The sequence below is a fragment of the Rattus rattus genome, chromosome 2 (genome assembly GCF_011064425.1).
Source record: "Rattus rattus isolate New Zealand chromosome 2, Rrattus_CSIRO_v1, whole genome shotgun sequence".
NCBI lineage: Eukaryota > Metazoa > Chordata > Mammalia > Rodentia > Muridae > Rattus > Rattus rattus.
This window is the reverse complement of record NC_046155.1, coordinates 180,971,031-180,987,376: the sequence shown is the minus strand read 5'-3', so window position 1 is coordinate 180,987,376 and position 16,346 is coordinate 180,971,031. Positions and strand designations below refer to the sequence as shown.

General features: G+C 37.0%; 1 protein-coding gene across 1 annotated transcript; it reads left to right on the top strand.

Annotated features, from left to right (window-relative positions):
• The first annotated feature begins 337 nt into the window (after nt 1-337).
• LOC116892754 (vomeronasal type-1 receptor 2-like) lies at nt 338-1,267 on the top strand. The gene has a single exon (XM_032894632.1). It carries the CDS (start codon nt 347-349, stop codon nt 1,265-1,267), a length of 921 nt encoding a protein of 306 aa, XP_032750523.1. The 5' UTR covers nt 338-346.
• Nucleotides 1,268-16,346: the final 15,079 nt, after the last annotated feature.

The following is a 16,346-nucleotide window of genomic DNA, read 5'->3' as shown; positions in this document are numbered from 1 at the left end:
TTATTTTGAAATGTACAGGTAAAAGTTCTTCTCACTGTCACCAAATTATCATTATTTCTCCCAGAGAAACATGACTTCCTATTTAATAATTACATTTCTTAAAAGTATTTGCAGCTTTCTCTTTTAGTACATATGCTTGGTGATTGCAACAGTCTCCATGCAAATTACTACCGATGAGCAATTGCTTTTCAAATGGGATTTTGGTATGTTGCCTCCACTGCCTTTATAAGCTTGAGCTCAAAAAGTTTCTCCCTTACCCCTCATCCACTTACAAATTTTCAGATCATCATTTTGATCAGAGAAGTCATTTTTATGCCATTAAAATGCAATATTGGTTAGTGACTGGATGGATTCCAAGGATCTGGCAGTAGAAGTTATATTCATCCTTCAATGTTCCATGGGAATTCTGAGACATTTCACTCTTCTATCTTACTACTTAATGCTTCATTATAATAAACACACATTCAAACCAATTGATTTGATTCTCATGAACATGTTCATAGCCAACTTCTTGATAATTTTCTCCAAAAGTTTGCTACAGACAGTGGAAACTTTTGGGATGAAACTGTTCTTCAGTGTCTTCGTTTGCAAATTTCTTTTGTATATTGAAAGAGTTGGCCGAAATGTTTCTGTTGCTAACGTCTGTCTTTTGAGTGTCTTCCAAGCCATCACCATAAGTCCCAGAAACTCCTGCCTTAATGGTCTTAAAGTAAAAGTTACAAAGTACATCAGCCTCTCTATTTTCCTTTGCTGGGCCCTGTATTTTATTGTAAATATGATTTTACCAGTGTATGCATATACTAAGTGGAGCAGCAATAACATGACATATAAAAGAATGTCAAAATACTGCTTTAGGGTAGGTCATGATGAAGTTACGGGCTCTATTTTTACAATACTTTTTGTATTCCCTGAAGTCTTTCTTGCTATTCTTATTGTCTGGTCTGGAAGCTCAAAGGTTGTCATTCTGTATAGGCACAAGCAGCAGGTTCAACACATCTACTGCAGTTATGCTTCCACCAGAACATCCCCCGCATCAAGAGCCACTAAGAGTATTGTGGTACTAGTGTCAGTCTTTATTTGCTTTTATTCTGTCTCCTCCATCATATATGGTTGCATTGCTCTTTTCTGTGATAATAGCTGGTGGTTGATAAACATCGCAGATATCATTACTCTGTGTTTTCCTGTATTCGGTTCCTTTGTGGTGAGCCATAATCCTGTCTTTCCCAGATTCAGCTTATCCTGGATAAGAAATACACAAAGCATATAAATTTATCATATTTATGTAAAATATATGAGTTTTGTCATTTAGTTTCAAGCATCAATATAAAATCTTATAATTAAAGCCATTTTATTTCTTGGGGGAACTGTAATAATTGTTTAGTCTTCATACTGTGTTCATTATCACCTATATGTGCACAGCAAAGAGGATTTAAGGGGTTGTCCTTTACTCAGTAAATATAGCTGTTTTGGCAAAATTCTTAAGTAGACTTTCTCAAGGTTAAGGGAATACTTTATACTTTGATTCTCAAAAGATGTTTCCATAATGTTTGAACAAGAAAGGATACATATGATTATGTTTTTAAGAAGCAAATACAGTTACCGGAGTGATAAGGTTTTTAGAAGGTAATTAATTATTGAATTTATTATATGTGTGTAATAGTATTGCAAAATTTTGCTCTGTACTTTTTTATATTTGTGTGAAAAAGAACACTAAGAACCAGGTACAATATCAGTTTTTAGAGGAATGTATAAAAGACTTCTGCTGCACAATAGAAAAAACATAAATTTCCTATGTCAGAGGCTGTGACATTTTTGTTTGCTATCTCTGTAAGACTGACATTTCTCAGAAATTCTTACTACCTATTTCCACAGGTGTGTTATTCTCCACACATGAAAAACTATTTAGAAAAATAATCACCATTAGGCTATTCACTTCATTTTCAGTTTCCAAGCAGTAATCAATTTTTTCTTTCTTGTAAGTATTGTATGCTTTCATTCAATGTTGATTGAAGGTTTAACAATAAATTCAGACTGTAACAAACCCTAAAATCACAGACATGATTTACAAAAATATGGGTAGATATTTCCCTAGATGTCTTGAAAGGAAGACTTTATAGTCTAAATTGAAATAAGTTTTGGTGTTAACAAGTGTGCAGGCAACTTAGATCCAGTCCATGCTTGTTCTTTGTTGGATGGTACAATCTCTGGCAGCACCCAAGGTTCTTCGTTAGTTGACTCTGTTGGTCTTTCAGTGGAGTCCCTGTCTCCTTTCGGTCCTTTTACCCTTCTCCCACCTCTTCTACAAGACTGTGAGCACCATACATTTAAAGTGAAATTGATTAAAGTTATATTTAAAGCATGGGATAAAATCTACATTGTAAGAAAAGAAAACACTTGGATGGAAAAACAAAACATCAGAAGAAACTCTGTAGGCTTAGTATTTTGAACACCTACTCTTCATAAGGGTTTTCAAGTGTTTTGGCCCCCTTTTAGCCCACTATCCAAAGTTAGGGGCTAAATGACACAAGGGGATGTCAACCTGTTTAGAAGTAGGTTTTTTGGTTTTTTTTTTTTTTTTTTTTTTTTTTTTTTTTTTAAAGATTTATTTATTATATATGAGTACACTGTAGCTGTCTTCAGATACACCAGAAGAGGGCATCGGATCTCCTTACAGATGGTTGTGAGCCACCATGTGGTTGCTGGGAATTGAACTCAGGACCTCTGGAAGAGCAGTCGGGTGCTCTTAACCGCTGAGCCATCTCTCCAGCCCTGTTTGTTTGTTTTTTGCAATTACAATATCTTTCAGGATATCTGCAATCCAATGCAGCAGTGTTAGGATACCAAAGATGAATCAATGAGGTGTCATGATCCAGGTGAAACAACCTTTGCTGAATTGGAGAAACCAGGAGCAACCAGGGGCAGCTGGATATTCTTTGTTGTGCTTCTCTTAAGAAGTGATAATCATCAAAGACATGAGACTAAGAAAGTGTTACAAGACTAGCTATGCAAGTGTGCTGTCACTGTTTTTTGTGTCCAATTTATACTCTGTCCAAACATCACATGTTCTCTCCTTGGTCTTACCTCAGCAAAATACCACTTTAGTCTTTATCACATGTCACAACCAGACACTTCCACTTCAGAGCCAAATCTCACTAAGTTTTTGGGAGAATACATACCACCTTCAAATACAAACAGGATATTAATGTTATTTGGATACTTTCATGGTGAGCAACTTCAGTGTTTAATTTTATATGAACTAACTACAAAGGAATCTGAACCTTTTATTGACTGATTTCAGATGTTTGGTTTGTGCCTTCCAGCCTAGAGTAGTTGTCAAAACCAAAGCAAACCAAAACAAAAACAGTTCCCTGTATGGTATAGAACTGCTGCTGTGTTATCATTGATGACTTAATGTTTTCACAAAATCTATGAAAAGTTCACTCCAGGTTCCATTACCAATATGATTGCTGCTGAAGCCTTAGAATTCCATCTCCAGAGGCCTTGACCTAGAAATATTTTCCAAGTCACAAGAATTATGAGAAACTTGCTTTCATCCATAACCTCCTAATAAGCTTTCCTAATCCTGCTTCTGCAGATTGCAACAGCTAGTTTACACTTTCTCATAGCTATTGTGTATATTGTCTGTGTAACAGACATTTCGTTTAAAAAAGACTTACCATAATAAGCCTAATAAGCTGAGTGATTGGTCCTTATGTAAGGATAATAATTGCTCAGTATTGAGAGTTAATAATCATGTTTATAGAATTGGAAACCACGTGCATGCAGGAATATGATTGGAAAAAATGTAATTTGTGTTTTCCATGTTATGTTTTAATGCTAGATAAGCAGGCCATACCGAGACTTTTATTTTAATCTGAGAGTCTTCTTTCCTTTTTCTAATGTGTATCAATCTCACATGTTGTATGACAAATTTCATACATTACAATCCACATACTACATTCAAGTACAACATATGACCCATAACCCACTCCTTCAAATGAGTTTTCTCCTCTACAGTTTCCAAAATATTTACAAACCGTTCTTGGTAATGAGAATCCAAAACATGATCCTATGGAGGGAACATTTGATTTCTAATCTGTATAAGTAAAGACATAAGCCTTGTTGTGATATGTGAAAATGTAGTGGGAAGAAAGTTGAGATCAGGAAATAGAAGAGACCAGGGAAGAAAAAGTGGTAGGAGTAGATAAAAGAGGACAGGGGAATGTAAAAAAAGAAACAAACAAACAAACAAACAAAAAAAAACCAAGAAATCCTCCAAAAAAAACCTCTATAGCTGTTTATCACAGTCAGGGTCCATGGTTTGGGGCTTATGTTAAACTCATGGGTAATTAAAAATGCCTGAAAGTTCAGTATGAAGTCCTAGGTTTTTGAGTCAAGAGGACATAATGGATGGGACAAGATAGTTTGACTGAGGGCAGATACAGGGCAAGGTGAAACAACTAAAATTGTATCAGAGTTGTCTGAAGGGGCTAAATGACGTTGCATCTCAGAAGGGTGAAACGATTGAGGATGCATTATAGTTTAGGAGGTCTGTGACAGAGTCAGGGATCTAAAGGTCATAAGAGTTGGGTGATCAATGATAAGACAATTTTCTTCAATCACTATATTTTCATCAGGTCTGTGAACCCCGACTCTTATCCTGGTGCCTAACTATACTAGGCACAGTTATCAGCAAGAACCTATAACATTAACTTCTGATGCATCTTTGGATATTCTAATCTGAAATTTGCTCCCTATAGATGGAGTATTGAGCATTGAGAGAACAGAGTTTTTATTTTAACCAGATACCTTGTAGTTGAGGGTATGCTGTGGAAGACTCAGCTTGATGCTGCAAACAATCTATTGATCATAGCACAAAACAGCAAACATAATATTTTATAAATCATCACAATGTAATAAAAATGCTCAAAATACTTACTCATAGTTTGATAGCATACTCCTTATCTGTAATTGAGTTGTAAGATGCTATGGCAGGAATAGAGTGATGAACGTGGTTAAGATACATTGTTTTTAACAGTGTAGGAAACTTTTAAAGAAATAAACCATCTTCAATGAATGGTGCTCAACTAATTGACAGTCAATATGTAGAAAAATGCAATTTTTTGCATATTTGTCACCTTGCACAAATCGTAAGTCCAAATGGATCAGAGATCTTAACATAAAACTGGATAAACTGAATCTAATAGAAGAGAAAGTGGGAAAGTGCCTTGGACTCGTTGGCATTGGAGGAGGGGTGTTACTAAACAGAATTCCATACCCCAGGCTCTAAGATCAACAATAACTGTATAATCATTCTGGAAATCATTCTGGAGGTTGATGAGAAAATTGAAAATAGTTCTACTTGAAGACAAAGCTATACCACTCTTGGGCATATACACAAAAGATGCCATAACATGCCATAAGGGCATGTATGTGCCTATGTTCATAGCAACCTTAATTGTGATAGCCAGAAGTAAAAACCTAGATGTCCCACAATGGAAGAATGAATATAGATAATGTGATTAATTTACAAAATGGAATAATATTCAGGTATTTAGAATGAGGCAAAAAGTTTTCCAGGCAAATGGATGGAACTAGAACATATCATTCTGAATAAGGTAACTCAGAACCAAAAGGGAATACTTACTAATAAGTGGATATTAACTAAAAATTACAGAATACAGAGGATACTATCTACAGAACTCAAGAAGATTAAGAAGATGAAGTATCACATGAGAATCTCTCAATCCCACTTGGGAAAGAGAAGAATGCAGTCACAGGGGGCAGAGTATAGGAGAACCCTCTATAAAAGAGGGGACAGGAAGGGGAAAAAGGGAATATGATCAAGACAATATCAGTAGAGGGAAACAGGAGCATAGCCATAAGGTTCTTCAGATAGTATGGAACCAGGCAACCTCAGGAGGTAGGAGAATGAGGGACCCTCTAGGATGTACCACAGACATGGGAGGTGAGAGATACTCAGGAGTCAGATGGAGGGACCTTAAATGAAATGCCCAACAGTGTTTAGAGGGAGCTTGTAGAGTCCACCTCCAATAGATAGACAGGGCATCAAGGGGAGGCATGGGATTGCCATCCCACATTCAAAAACTCTGATCCAGAATTGTTCCTGTCTAAAAGGACTGCAGGGACAAAAATTGCAAAAAGATTGAGTGATAGAATGTCCAGTGAAAGGACCTAATTGTTATCCAGCTCAAGGAGAGAATCAAAAGACTGAAATTAAAAGTGACACTGTAGGGAGCTTATAGACAGGAGCCTAGTGTGGCTGTCCTACAAGAGGCCCAACATGCAGGTGAATGAGACATATGCAGATACATAAACCCAACCAATGGACAAAAGGCTGGGACCCCTGTGGTTGAATTAGGGAAAGGTTGGAAGAAGCTGAGAAGGAGAGAGATGTCATAGGAAGACTAACAGTCTCAACCATCCTTCTTCTCCTGAGATCTCTCTAACCAGGCAGTATACACTTGCTGATATGTGGCTCCCATCACATATACAGCAGAAGACTTCCTGGTGTGGTCTTAGTAAGAGAACTTGTACCTAACCCTCAATAAACTTGAGGCCTCAAGGAGTGGGATGTCTAGTGGAGTGGCGTGACATGTAGGGAAATCTTTTTGGACACTTGGGAGGAGTAATCGGAAGAGGCATTGCCAGAAAGCAGACAGCGAGGAGAATAATGACTGGATTGTTAAAAAAAAAAAAAGATTAAAGAATAATAATTTTTTAAAAGTTTACATTGAAGTTGACAATTAATCATAAATATAGGTCATGGAATGTTTAAAATGGCCAATGTAAGTTTGCTAGCAAGTTTGCCAGCAAGTGGTTGTGCTTGACACGTATGTTACTAAATTCTTCTGTTGAGTGACTTCAATAGGGCCACGTTGTTCATTGAGCTTCTTGGTAGATAGTCTTAAAGCAAGACTAGAAAGAAAGAAGAAATTCAAATTACCTCTGTCTGTATTATCTTAGCTTATTAAAAGTAGATGCTTACAACAAAGGCTTATAATTAATAGTGATTAGGCCACATATAAAAGTACTTTAAAAATGCCTAATCTTGACACAGTGCTTTAGGAATTTGTGAAATTACCCTAATATTGTTTAGTATCTCTGAATGAAGCCATAATTAAGGCACAAAAATATTCTGGCAATAAATATATCTTGTGTCTATTCTATTCTTTATTCTAAACTAATTCTGATAATGATGTATTGAAAGAGTAACACCTATTCATTACTGGAGGGCATTTCAAATGGTATTACTGCTACAAAAATCTAGAGCCCCCAATCCTTTTGGAGGTTCCTCAAAAATATGAAAATTGATCTGCCATTAAAAAAAGCTATATTACTCTTGGTCATATATCTAAAGTACCATACATGTTACTACACGTGTATATGGCAATTCATGTTCCTTTTTCTTCTCTTCCTAATAGCCAATAAGTATAAGGAAGCCTAGATATCTATCAACTGATGACTGGATGATAAAAATGTGATACATTTACATTATGGAATGTTCATAAAAATTATGAAAATTTCAAGCATATGAATTGGGCTGCAAACAATCATCTTACTTGAGGTAAAGTAGATGCTAAAAGACAGGCATGGGATGTTTTCTCTTATATATGGCTATTTGCTTCTAAAATGTATATATGTGTGTTCCATTCAGAGCAACTTCAGCAGTCAGGAACCTAGTAAGAAACCAAGAAAATGTGTAGTTCTTTCAAAGAAAGGAAAAATTGAATATAGTCCCACAAAGAAACTAAACAATATTGGAATATGTGGACTGGATGGAGAGGGTCCTGTGAGGGCAGAGCAAGATAGGAAATAGAGGGAGTTGCAAATAATGCTAAAAGGTTTTTTAAGGTCTCGGGATAATCTCCTTGTGCACTGTATAAAGGTAGTCTCTGTAATATTCAAATGTTTATTTCTGTACCAGCAGAAAACTGAGTACTGTCTGTCTTCAGTATTTTTTTATCAGAAAAAAATAATTTATTAATTAGTTGGAATCATAGTGTGCTCCCTGTAAGATGCTATATCTTAAGGCATATCAGAAAATCTGTTATGTAAGAACATTTGGTTATCTCCCTTCCACAAAGTCCCAAAGTTTCTGCTGGGAGACCAGAGGACTTGGGGACTGCTGGACCCACAAATGCCCTGCCCGTGAAATACCAATTCCCTTCTGCCTGGTCTTTTCAGCTTGGCAGATGAATAGTTAGTGTGATAACAGGAAAATGCTATAACCCGAGGCATGCTAAAGGTTCCACTGCACTCACATCATTTTTTTTTTTTTTTGTTTTTTGTTTTTTTGTTTTTTGGATAGCCCAGATTTTATTTTTTTCCATCTTTATTAACTAGAGTATTTCTTATTTTTTTATTTATTTTATTTATTTTTTTTTACCTTGAGTATTTCTTATTTACATTTCGAATGTTATTCCCTTCCCCGGTTTCTGGGAAAACATCCCCCTAATCCCTCCCCCTCCCTTCATTATGGTTGTTCCCTCCCCATCCTCCCCCATTGCCCCTCCCCCAACAATCACGTTCAGTCTTAGCAGGACCCAGGGCTTCCCCTTACACTGATGATCTTACTAGGATATTCAATGCTACCTATGAGGTCAGAATCCAGGGTCAGTCCATGTATAGTCTTTAGGTAGTGGCTTAGTCCCTGGAAGCTCTGGTTGCTTGGCATTGTTGTTCATATGGGGTCTCGAGCCCCTTCAAGCTCTTCCAGTCTTTTCTCTGATTCCTTCAACGGGGGTCCTGTTCTCAGTTCAGTGGTTTGCTGCTGGCATTCGCCTCTGTATTTGTTGTATTCTTGCTGTGTCTCTCAGGATAGATCTACAACCAGCTCCTGTCTGCCTGCACTTCTTTGCTTCATCCATCTTGTCTAATTGGGTGGCTGTATATGAATGGGCCACATGTGGGGCAGGCTCTGAATGGGTGTTCCTTCTGTCTCTGTTTTAATCTTTGCCTCTCTATTCTCTGCCAAGGGTATTCTTGTTCCCCTTTTAAAGAAGGAGTGAAGCATTCACATTTTGATCATCCATCTTGAGTTTCATGTGTTCTAGGCATCTAGGGTAATTCAAGCATTTGGGCTAATAGCCACTTATCAATGAGTGCATACCATGTGTGTTTTTCTGTGATTGGGTTACCTCACTCAGGATGATATTTTCCAGTTCCATCCATTTGCCTACGAATTTCATAAAGTCATTGTTTTTGATAGCTGAGTAATATTCCATTTTGTAGATGTACCACATTTTGATCATCCCTGTCTGGTGTATTTCAAACATTCTTCTCCATCGTTTTCTGAATGGTTTAACAGGATTTGACGTTTTATATTAGGGCAGGACAAGAAAGGGAGAAGAAGAAGTTCTGGGACAAAATTAGACATGGAGATTCGTCAATCAGACAGAAGGAAAGAGCTGTATGTGAACTGAATGAAAAGTAACAGGCATGTGACAAATGTGGGCTAGTATAAAGGGCTATTATGTAATATAAGTTATTTGGGAACAAGTGTAAGGGAAAAGGCCTAAGATATAGAAATAAATGCAAGTCTCTGTGTCATTATGCCTGTGCTAGTGTGTTAGTGGCAGGTCTGTATTAAATGGCTCCTGAACATTGGTCTAGAAATTCAAGCTTAGTGCCTGAGAAAAGTCCTGGATGGAATGTAGGGGTTAGGGGTATGTGTTACCATAGCAAACAGGCCAGTCAATAATCTTAGCCTCTTTAAAAGTAGGCAGGATGGAGAACCCAGCATCCTGCTCAGTGAGCAACATGTGGCATATTGACAGACATCCTGCTGAACAGGTGAGCAAGTTGTGCCTGCAGGTAAAAACAGGTGTGTAGTCTGGGAGCTCTGACATCCTAAGAGCAGAGGTAAGACCAACACATGTGCTCCAAGCAACCTGCCTGGATGCCTCAGGACTCATAAACCCAGTATATGTCTGGAACAGGACCCTTCTGGTTTCTGCCTTCTCCTGGAGCTGAACCATCCACACAGCTCTTTGTACCCAAATCCTATGTGTGTGAGAGAGAGAGATGGACTCCGAGAAGTGCAGATATTTCCGAGAGCTCATTGGAGACCACTTCTACCCTTACTCTTGGCCCAAGAGGAATCTGCTTAGTGCCCTCTGGGCACACGAATCTACGAGCAGTCAGGGGTAGGAACCTTCTAGTTTCTGCCTGTGCCTGGAGCTTTACTGGTCCCACAGCACTGTGTACATGAATCCTATGGGGGGAGAGAGCTCACCTCTCAGAAGTGCAGAAAATTCTGAGAACTCAGGGGAGAAGTCCTTCTGCTCGCATTTTTTGAGCCTAGAGGAAATTCCCTAGTGCACTCTGTGCCTTCTGGGCACATGAACCTATGAGCAGTCAGGGCCAGGACCCTTCTAGGATCTGCCTGCCCCCAGAGCTGACCAGTCACCAGGAGAACTGATACACCTGAGAGCAAAGGTATACCAACACTTCTGCTCTAAGTGACCAGCATGGTGGCCTCAGGACACAAAAACTCAGGGGCACTCTGGGACAGGAGCCTTCCTGTTTCTGCCTGTGTCTGGATCTAACCTTGGAACAGCTCTCTGTTACCAGATCCTGCTGTAAGAAAACAGGTCTACAGAAGTTCTGTCACAAATGTTTACATGACACTCAAGGCACAGTCAGAGATAGCAAGACAAGCTAACACCAGAGACAACCTGATGGTGAGAGGCAAATGTAGGAACCTAAGCAACAGAAACCAAGACTACTTGGTATCATCAGAGCCAAGTTGTCCCACCAAAGCAAATACTGGATGTAGAAACACAGCGGGAAAGCAAGATTTAGATTTAAGGAAGTATCTCATGATGATGATAGAGTATTTTAAGAAGGGCATAAATAACTCCCTTAAAGAAATACAAGACAACAGAAGTAAACAAGTAAAAACATTTAAAGAGGAAACACTAAAATCCCTTAAAGAATTACAGGAAAAGAAAACTATGGAGGTGAAGGCATTGAACAAAATCAACCAGGATTTAAAAGTGGAAACAGAAACACTAAAAAATCACCAAGGAAGAAAATTCTGTATATAGAAAACCTAGGAAAGAAATTAGGATCCATAGACTCAATCATCACCAACAGAATACAGGAAATAGAAGAAAGAATCTCAGAGGCAGCAGATACCTTAGAAAACATTGATGCAAGCATCAAAGACAATTTAAAACAGAAAAAGGTCCTAACCCAAAACATCCCAAAATTCCAAGACCCAATGAAAAGATTGAACCTAAGAATAATAGGTACAAAAGAGAATGAAGATTCCCAAATTAATTGGCCAGTAAATATCTTCAACAAAATTAGAGAAGAAAATTTCCCTAACCTAAAGAAAAAGATGCCCATGAACAGAAAAGAAACCTACAAAACTCCAAACAATTTAAACTAGAAAAGAAATTCCTCCCATCACATAATAGTCAAAATACTAAATGTACAAAACAAAGAAAGAATATTAAAACCAGGAAGGAGAAAAGGTCAAGTCAAATAAAAAGGCGTATCTATCAGAATTACACCAAACATTTCACCAGAAACTATGAAAGACAGAAGATCCTGGGCAGGTGACATACAGACAAATCCAAAGAAAATACAAAGACCAGCCCAGGCTACATTATCAAGAAAAACTGTCAACTAACAGAGATGAATTAACTATGGTATTCCATGACTAAATCAAATGTATACAATAGTTTTCCACAAATACAGCCTTCAAGGGATAAAAGATAGAAAACTCCAACCCAAGAAGGGAAACTACACCCTAGAAAAGTCAAGAAAGTAATCTTGTAAAAACAAAACAAAACAAAAAAGAGACACACAAACATAATTCCACCTTTAACAACAAAAATATGAGCAAACAGAAATCACTATTCCTTAATATCTATTAACATGAATAGACTCAATCTTCCAATAAAAAGACATAGACTACCACACTGGATAAGTTAGAGAGGACCGAGTATTATGCTCCATATGAGCAATATATCTCAGTGACAAAGTCTGACACTACATTAATGTAAAAGGATGGAAAACAATTTTCAAAGCAAATATTTCCAAGTACCAAGCTGCAGTGGCCATTCTAATATTGAGTAAAATCGTCTTTAAATCAAAAGTTATCAAAATATGGTAAGGAGGACACTTCATGTTCATCACAGGGAAAGTACACCAAGATGAACCCTCATTCCTGAATATCTATGCTCCAAATGCAAGGGCAACTCTATTCATAAAAGAGGCCTTACTAAAGCTCAAGGCACACATTTTATCCCATACAATAATAGTGGAAATTCCAACACCCCAGTCTCATCCATGGAAAGATCATGGAAACAGAAACTAAGCAAAGACATAAGCAAATTAACAGAAGTTATGAACCAAATGGATTTAACAGATATTTAGAGAACATTTAATCCTGAAACAAAAGAATAGACCTTCTGTTCAGCACCTCATGGTCCTTTCTCCAAAACTGACCATATACTCGGTCACAAAACATGCCTCAACATATACAAGAAGATAGGATCCCATACATCCTATCATGTCACCAGGGACTAAGGCAGATCTTCAATAACAAGAAAACATCAGAAAGCCCAAGACACATGGAAAATGAACAATACTTTACTCAATGATAACTTGTTCAAGAAATAAATAGAGAAATAAATACAGAAAGACTTCTTAGAATTTAATGAAAATGAAGGCACAACATACCCAAACTTATGAGGAACAATGAAAACAGTGCGAAGAGGAAAAATCATACCTCTGATTACCTGCAAAAAGGAACTAGAGAGAACATACATTAACAGCTTGACAATATATCTAAAAACTCTACCACAAAAAGAAGCAAATATGCCCAAGAGGAGTAGAAGGCAGGAAAAAATAAATCTCAGGGCAGAAATCAACCAAGTAGAAACAAAAAGATCTATACAAAGAATCAACAATGAAGGAGCTACTTCTTTGAGAAAATCAACAAGTTAGATAAACCCTAAGCCAGACTAACCAGAGGGTACAGAGAGTATCCAAATTAACAAAATCAGAAGTAAAAACAGACACATAGCAAAAAAAAAATCTGAGGAAATTGAAAAAATGTCATATCCTTCTACAAAAGCCTATATTGAAGAAAACTGGAAAATCTGGATGAAATGGACAATTTTCTAGACAGATACCTGGTACCAAAGTTAAATCAGTATCAGACAAACCATCTAAACAATCCCCTAACTCCTAAAGAAATAGAAGCAATTAGTAAAAGTTCACCAAACATAAAAGACCGGTGTTTAGTGCAGAATTCTATCAGACCTTTATAGAACACCTAACACCAACACTGTCCAAACTGTTCCACAAAATTGAAACAGGAGGATCATTATTCATTTCCTTCTGTGATGCCACAATTATGCTTATACCTAAACAAAACAAAGGCCCAACAAAGAAAGAGAACTTCAGACCCACTTCCCTTATGAATACAGACACAAAAATACTCAATAAAATTCTAGCAAACCAAATCCAAGAAAAAATCAAAACAATCATCCATCCTGATCAAGTAGATTTCTTCTCAGGGTTGCAGGGATGGTTTACTATATGGATATTCAGCAACATCGTCCACTATGTAAACAAACTTAAAGAACAAAATGGATGAGCATCTCATTAGAAATTGAGGAAGCATTTGACAACATTCAACAGTCTTTCAGCTTTAAGGTCTTGGAAAGGTCAGAAATTCAAGGCACATACCTAAATGAACTAAAAGCAGTATACAGCAAACCAGTAGCCAACATCAAACAAAATGGAGAGAAGCTTGAAACAGTCCCATTGATCAGGGACTTGACAAGGCTGCCCACTCTCTCCCTACCTATTAAATACAGTATTCAAAATCCTAGCCACAGCAATCAGATAACAAAAGGTCAAAGGGATACAAATTGGAAAGAAAGAAATCAAAATATCACTGTTTGCAGATGACATGGTAATGTACTTAAGTGACCAAAAAAGTTTCACCAGATAACTCCTAAGCCTGATGAACAACTTCAGCAAAATGGCTGGGCATAAAATTAACTCCAACAAATTAGTAGCATTCACCTACTCAAAGAATAAACAAACTGAGAAAGAAATTAGGGAAATGACACTCTTCACAGTAGTCACAAATACCACAAGATACCTTGATTTGACTCTAAGGAAGCAAGTGATATATTTGTATGACTAGAATTTAAAGTCTCTGAAGAAAGCAATTGAACAAGATCTCAGAAGGAGGAAAGACCCACCTTGTTCATGAATTGGCAGGTTAATATCGTAAAAATGGCCATTTTGCCAAAAGGAGCCTACAGATTCAATGTGCAGTCTTCATCAAAATTCCAATTCAATTCTCCATAGTCTTATAAAGAGCAATTTGCAAATTTATTTGCAATAAAAAAAAAACCCAGGATATTGAAAACTGTCATCAACAATAAAAGAACTCCTGGGAGAATCACCATCCGTGACCTCAAGCAGTATTACAGAGCAATAGTCATAAAAAATGCATGGTATTGGTAAAGAGACAGGCAGCTAGATTAATGGAATAGGATTGAAGACCCTGAAATAAACCCACACACTTATGGTCACTTGATCTTTGAAAAAGGAGGTAAAACCATCCAATGGAAAAAGATAGTATTTTCAACAAATGGTGCTCACTCAGCTTGAGGTCACCATGTAGAAGAATGCAGATTAATCCATTCTTATATTCCTATGCAAAACTTAAGTCCAAGTGGATTAAGAATCTCCACATCAATCCAGATACACTCAAACTAATAGAAGAAAGAGTAGAGAACAGCTTCAAACACATAGGCACTGGGAAAAATTTGCTGAAAAAAAAAAAAAAAAAAACCAGTGGCTTATTCTCTAAGATCAAGGATCAACACATGGGACCTCATATAATTGGAAAGCTTCTGTAAGACAAAGTGGACTTTTATTAGGACAAAACGGCAACCAACAGATTTGGAAAAGATCTTTACCTATCCTAATTTCCATAGATTACTAGTAACCAATATATGCAAATATCTCAAGAAGTATTATTTATGAAAATGATATACCCCTCTAAAAAAGTGTACAGAGGTAAACAGAGAATTCTCAACTGAAGAATAACAAATGGCTGAGGAGCACCTAAAAATGTTTAACTTCCTTAGTAATGATGGAAATCCAAATTAACAATCCTGAGATTCCACCTCATATGTGCCACAATTGTTAAGATTAAAACTATTCAGGTGATAACAGCTGCTGGTGAGAGTGTGAAAAAGGAAGAACACTCCTTTTTTGTTGGTGGGATTGCAAGCTGGTATAACCATTTTGGAAATCTGTCTGGAGGTTCCTTAAAAATTGGACATTTTACTACCTGAGGACCCAGCTATACCACTCCTGTGCATTTACCCAAAGATGCTCCAACATATAACATGGACACATGCTCCACTATGTTCATAGCAGCCTTATTTATAATAGCCAGAAGCTGGAAAGGACCCAGATGTCCCTTAACAGAAGAACGGATATAGAAAATATGGTACATTTACACAATGGAGCAATACTTAGCTATTTAAATTAATGACTTTATGAAATTCATTGTCAAGTGGATATATGTGGTAACCCAATCACAAAAATCCCATGGTATGCACTCACTGATATGTAATGGGCTTATGTCTGGGAAACAGGAAAGGCAATAACATTTGAAATGTAAGCAAAATATATCCAATAAAAAAGATACTTCTATTGAGAAAAAAAGCTTGTCATTCATTGCGTTCTTTACCTAATTTTGCTGTCATAAAATACCAAGACCAAGACAGTTTGAAGTATAAAGGGTTTGGGTCGCTCTATAATTCCATACAGAGTCCACAATTGGATGAAGGACAGCAGGTGGATGCAACAAGAAACTGAGTAATTATAATTTTATCTACACTTGAAACAGAGAGGCATGTCAAATGGGTTGAGAATGTATATTCTGTAAACTTTCATAAATTATGAACTCCCTCCAGTAAGGCTTTATCACTTGAAAGCGTGAAATCTCCCTGCCCCCCCCAAATGTCTGTGTCTATTACAGAAGTATCAAATATTGAAGTTTTAAGGACATGTCTCAATCAGACCACTAGACAGTCATAATACTATGATCATCTCATAATCTTAATTGTGTTGTGTTGAGAAACAACAACAAAATCCATCGTAAACCACAAGCATCTTAACATGATTTAAAATTACAGAAACAAAAGTCTGTTTGGTGACTCAATGTATTCTCATAACTGGGAACTCCAATAAAATAATAGTTACATTAGAGTGGTTACTCTCCTTGTGTGTGTGTATATATATACACACACACACATATACATATATATATA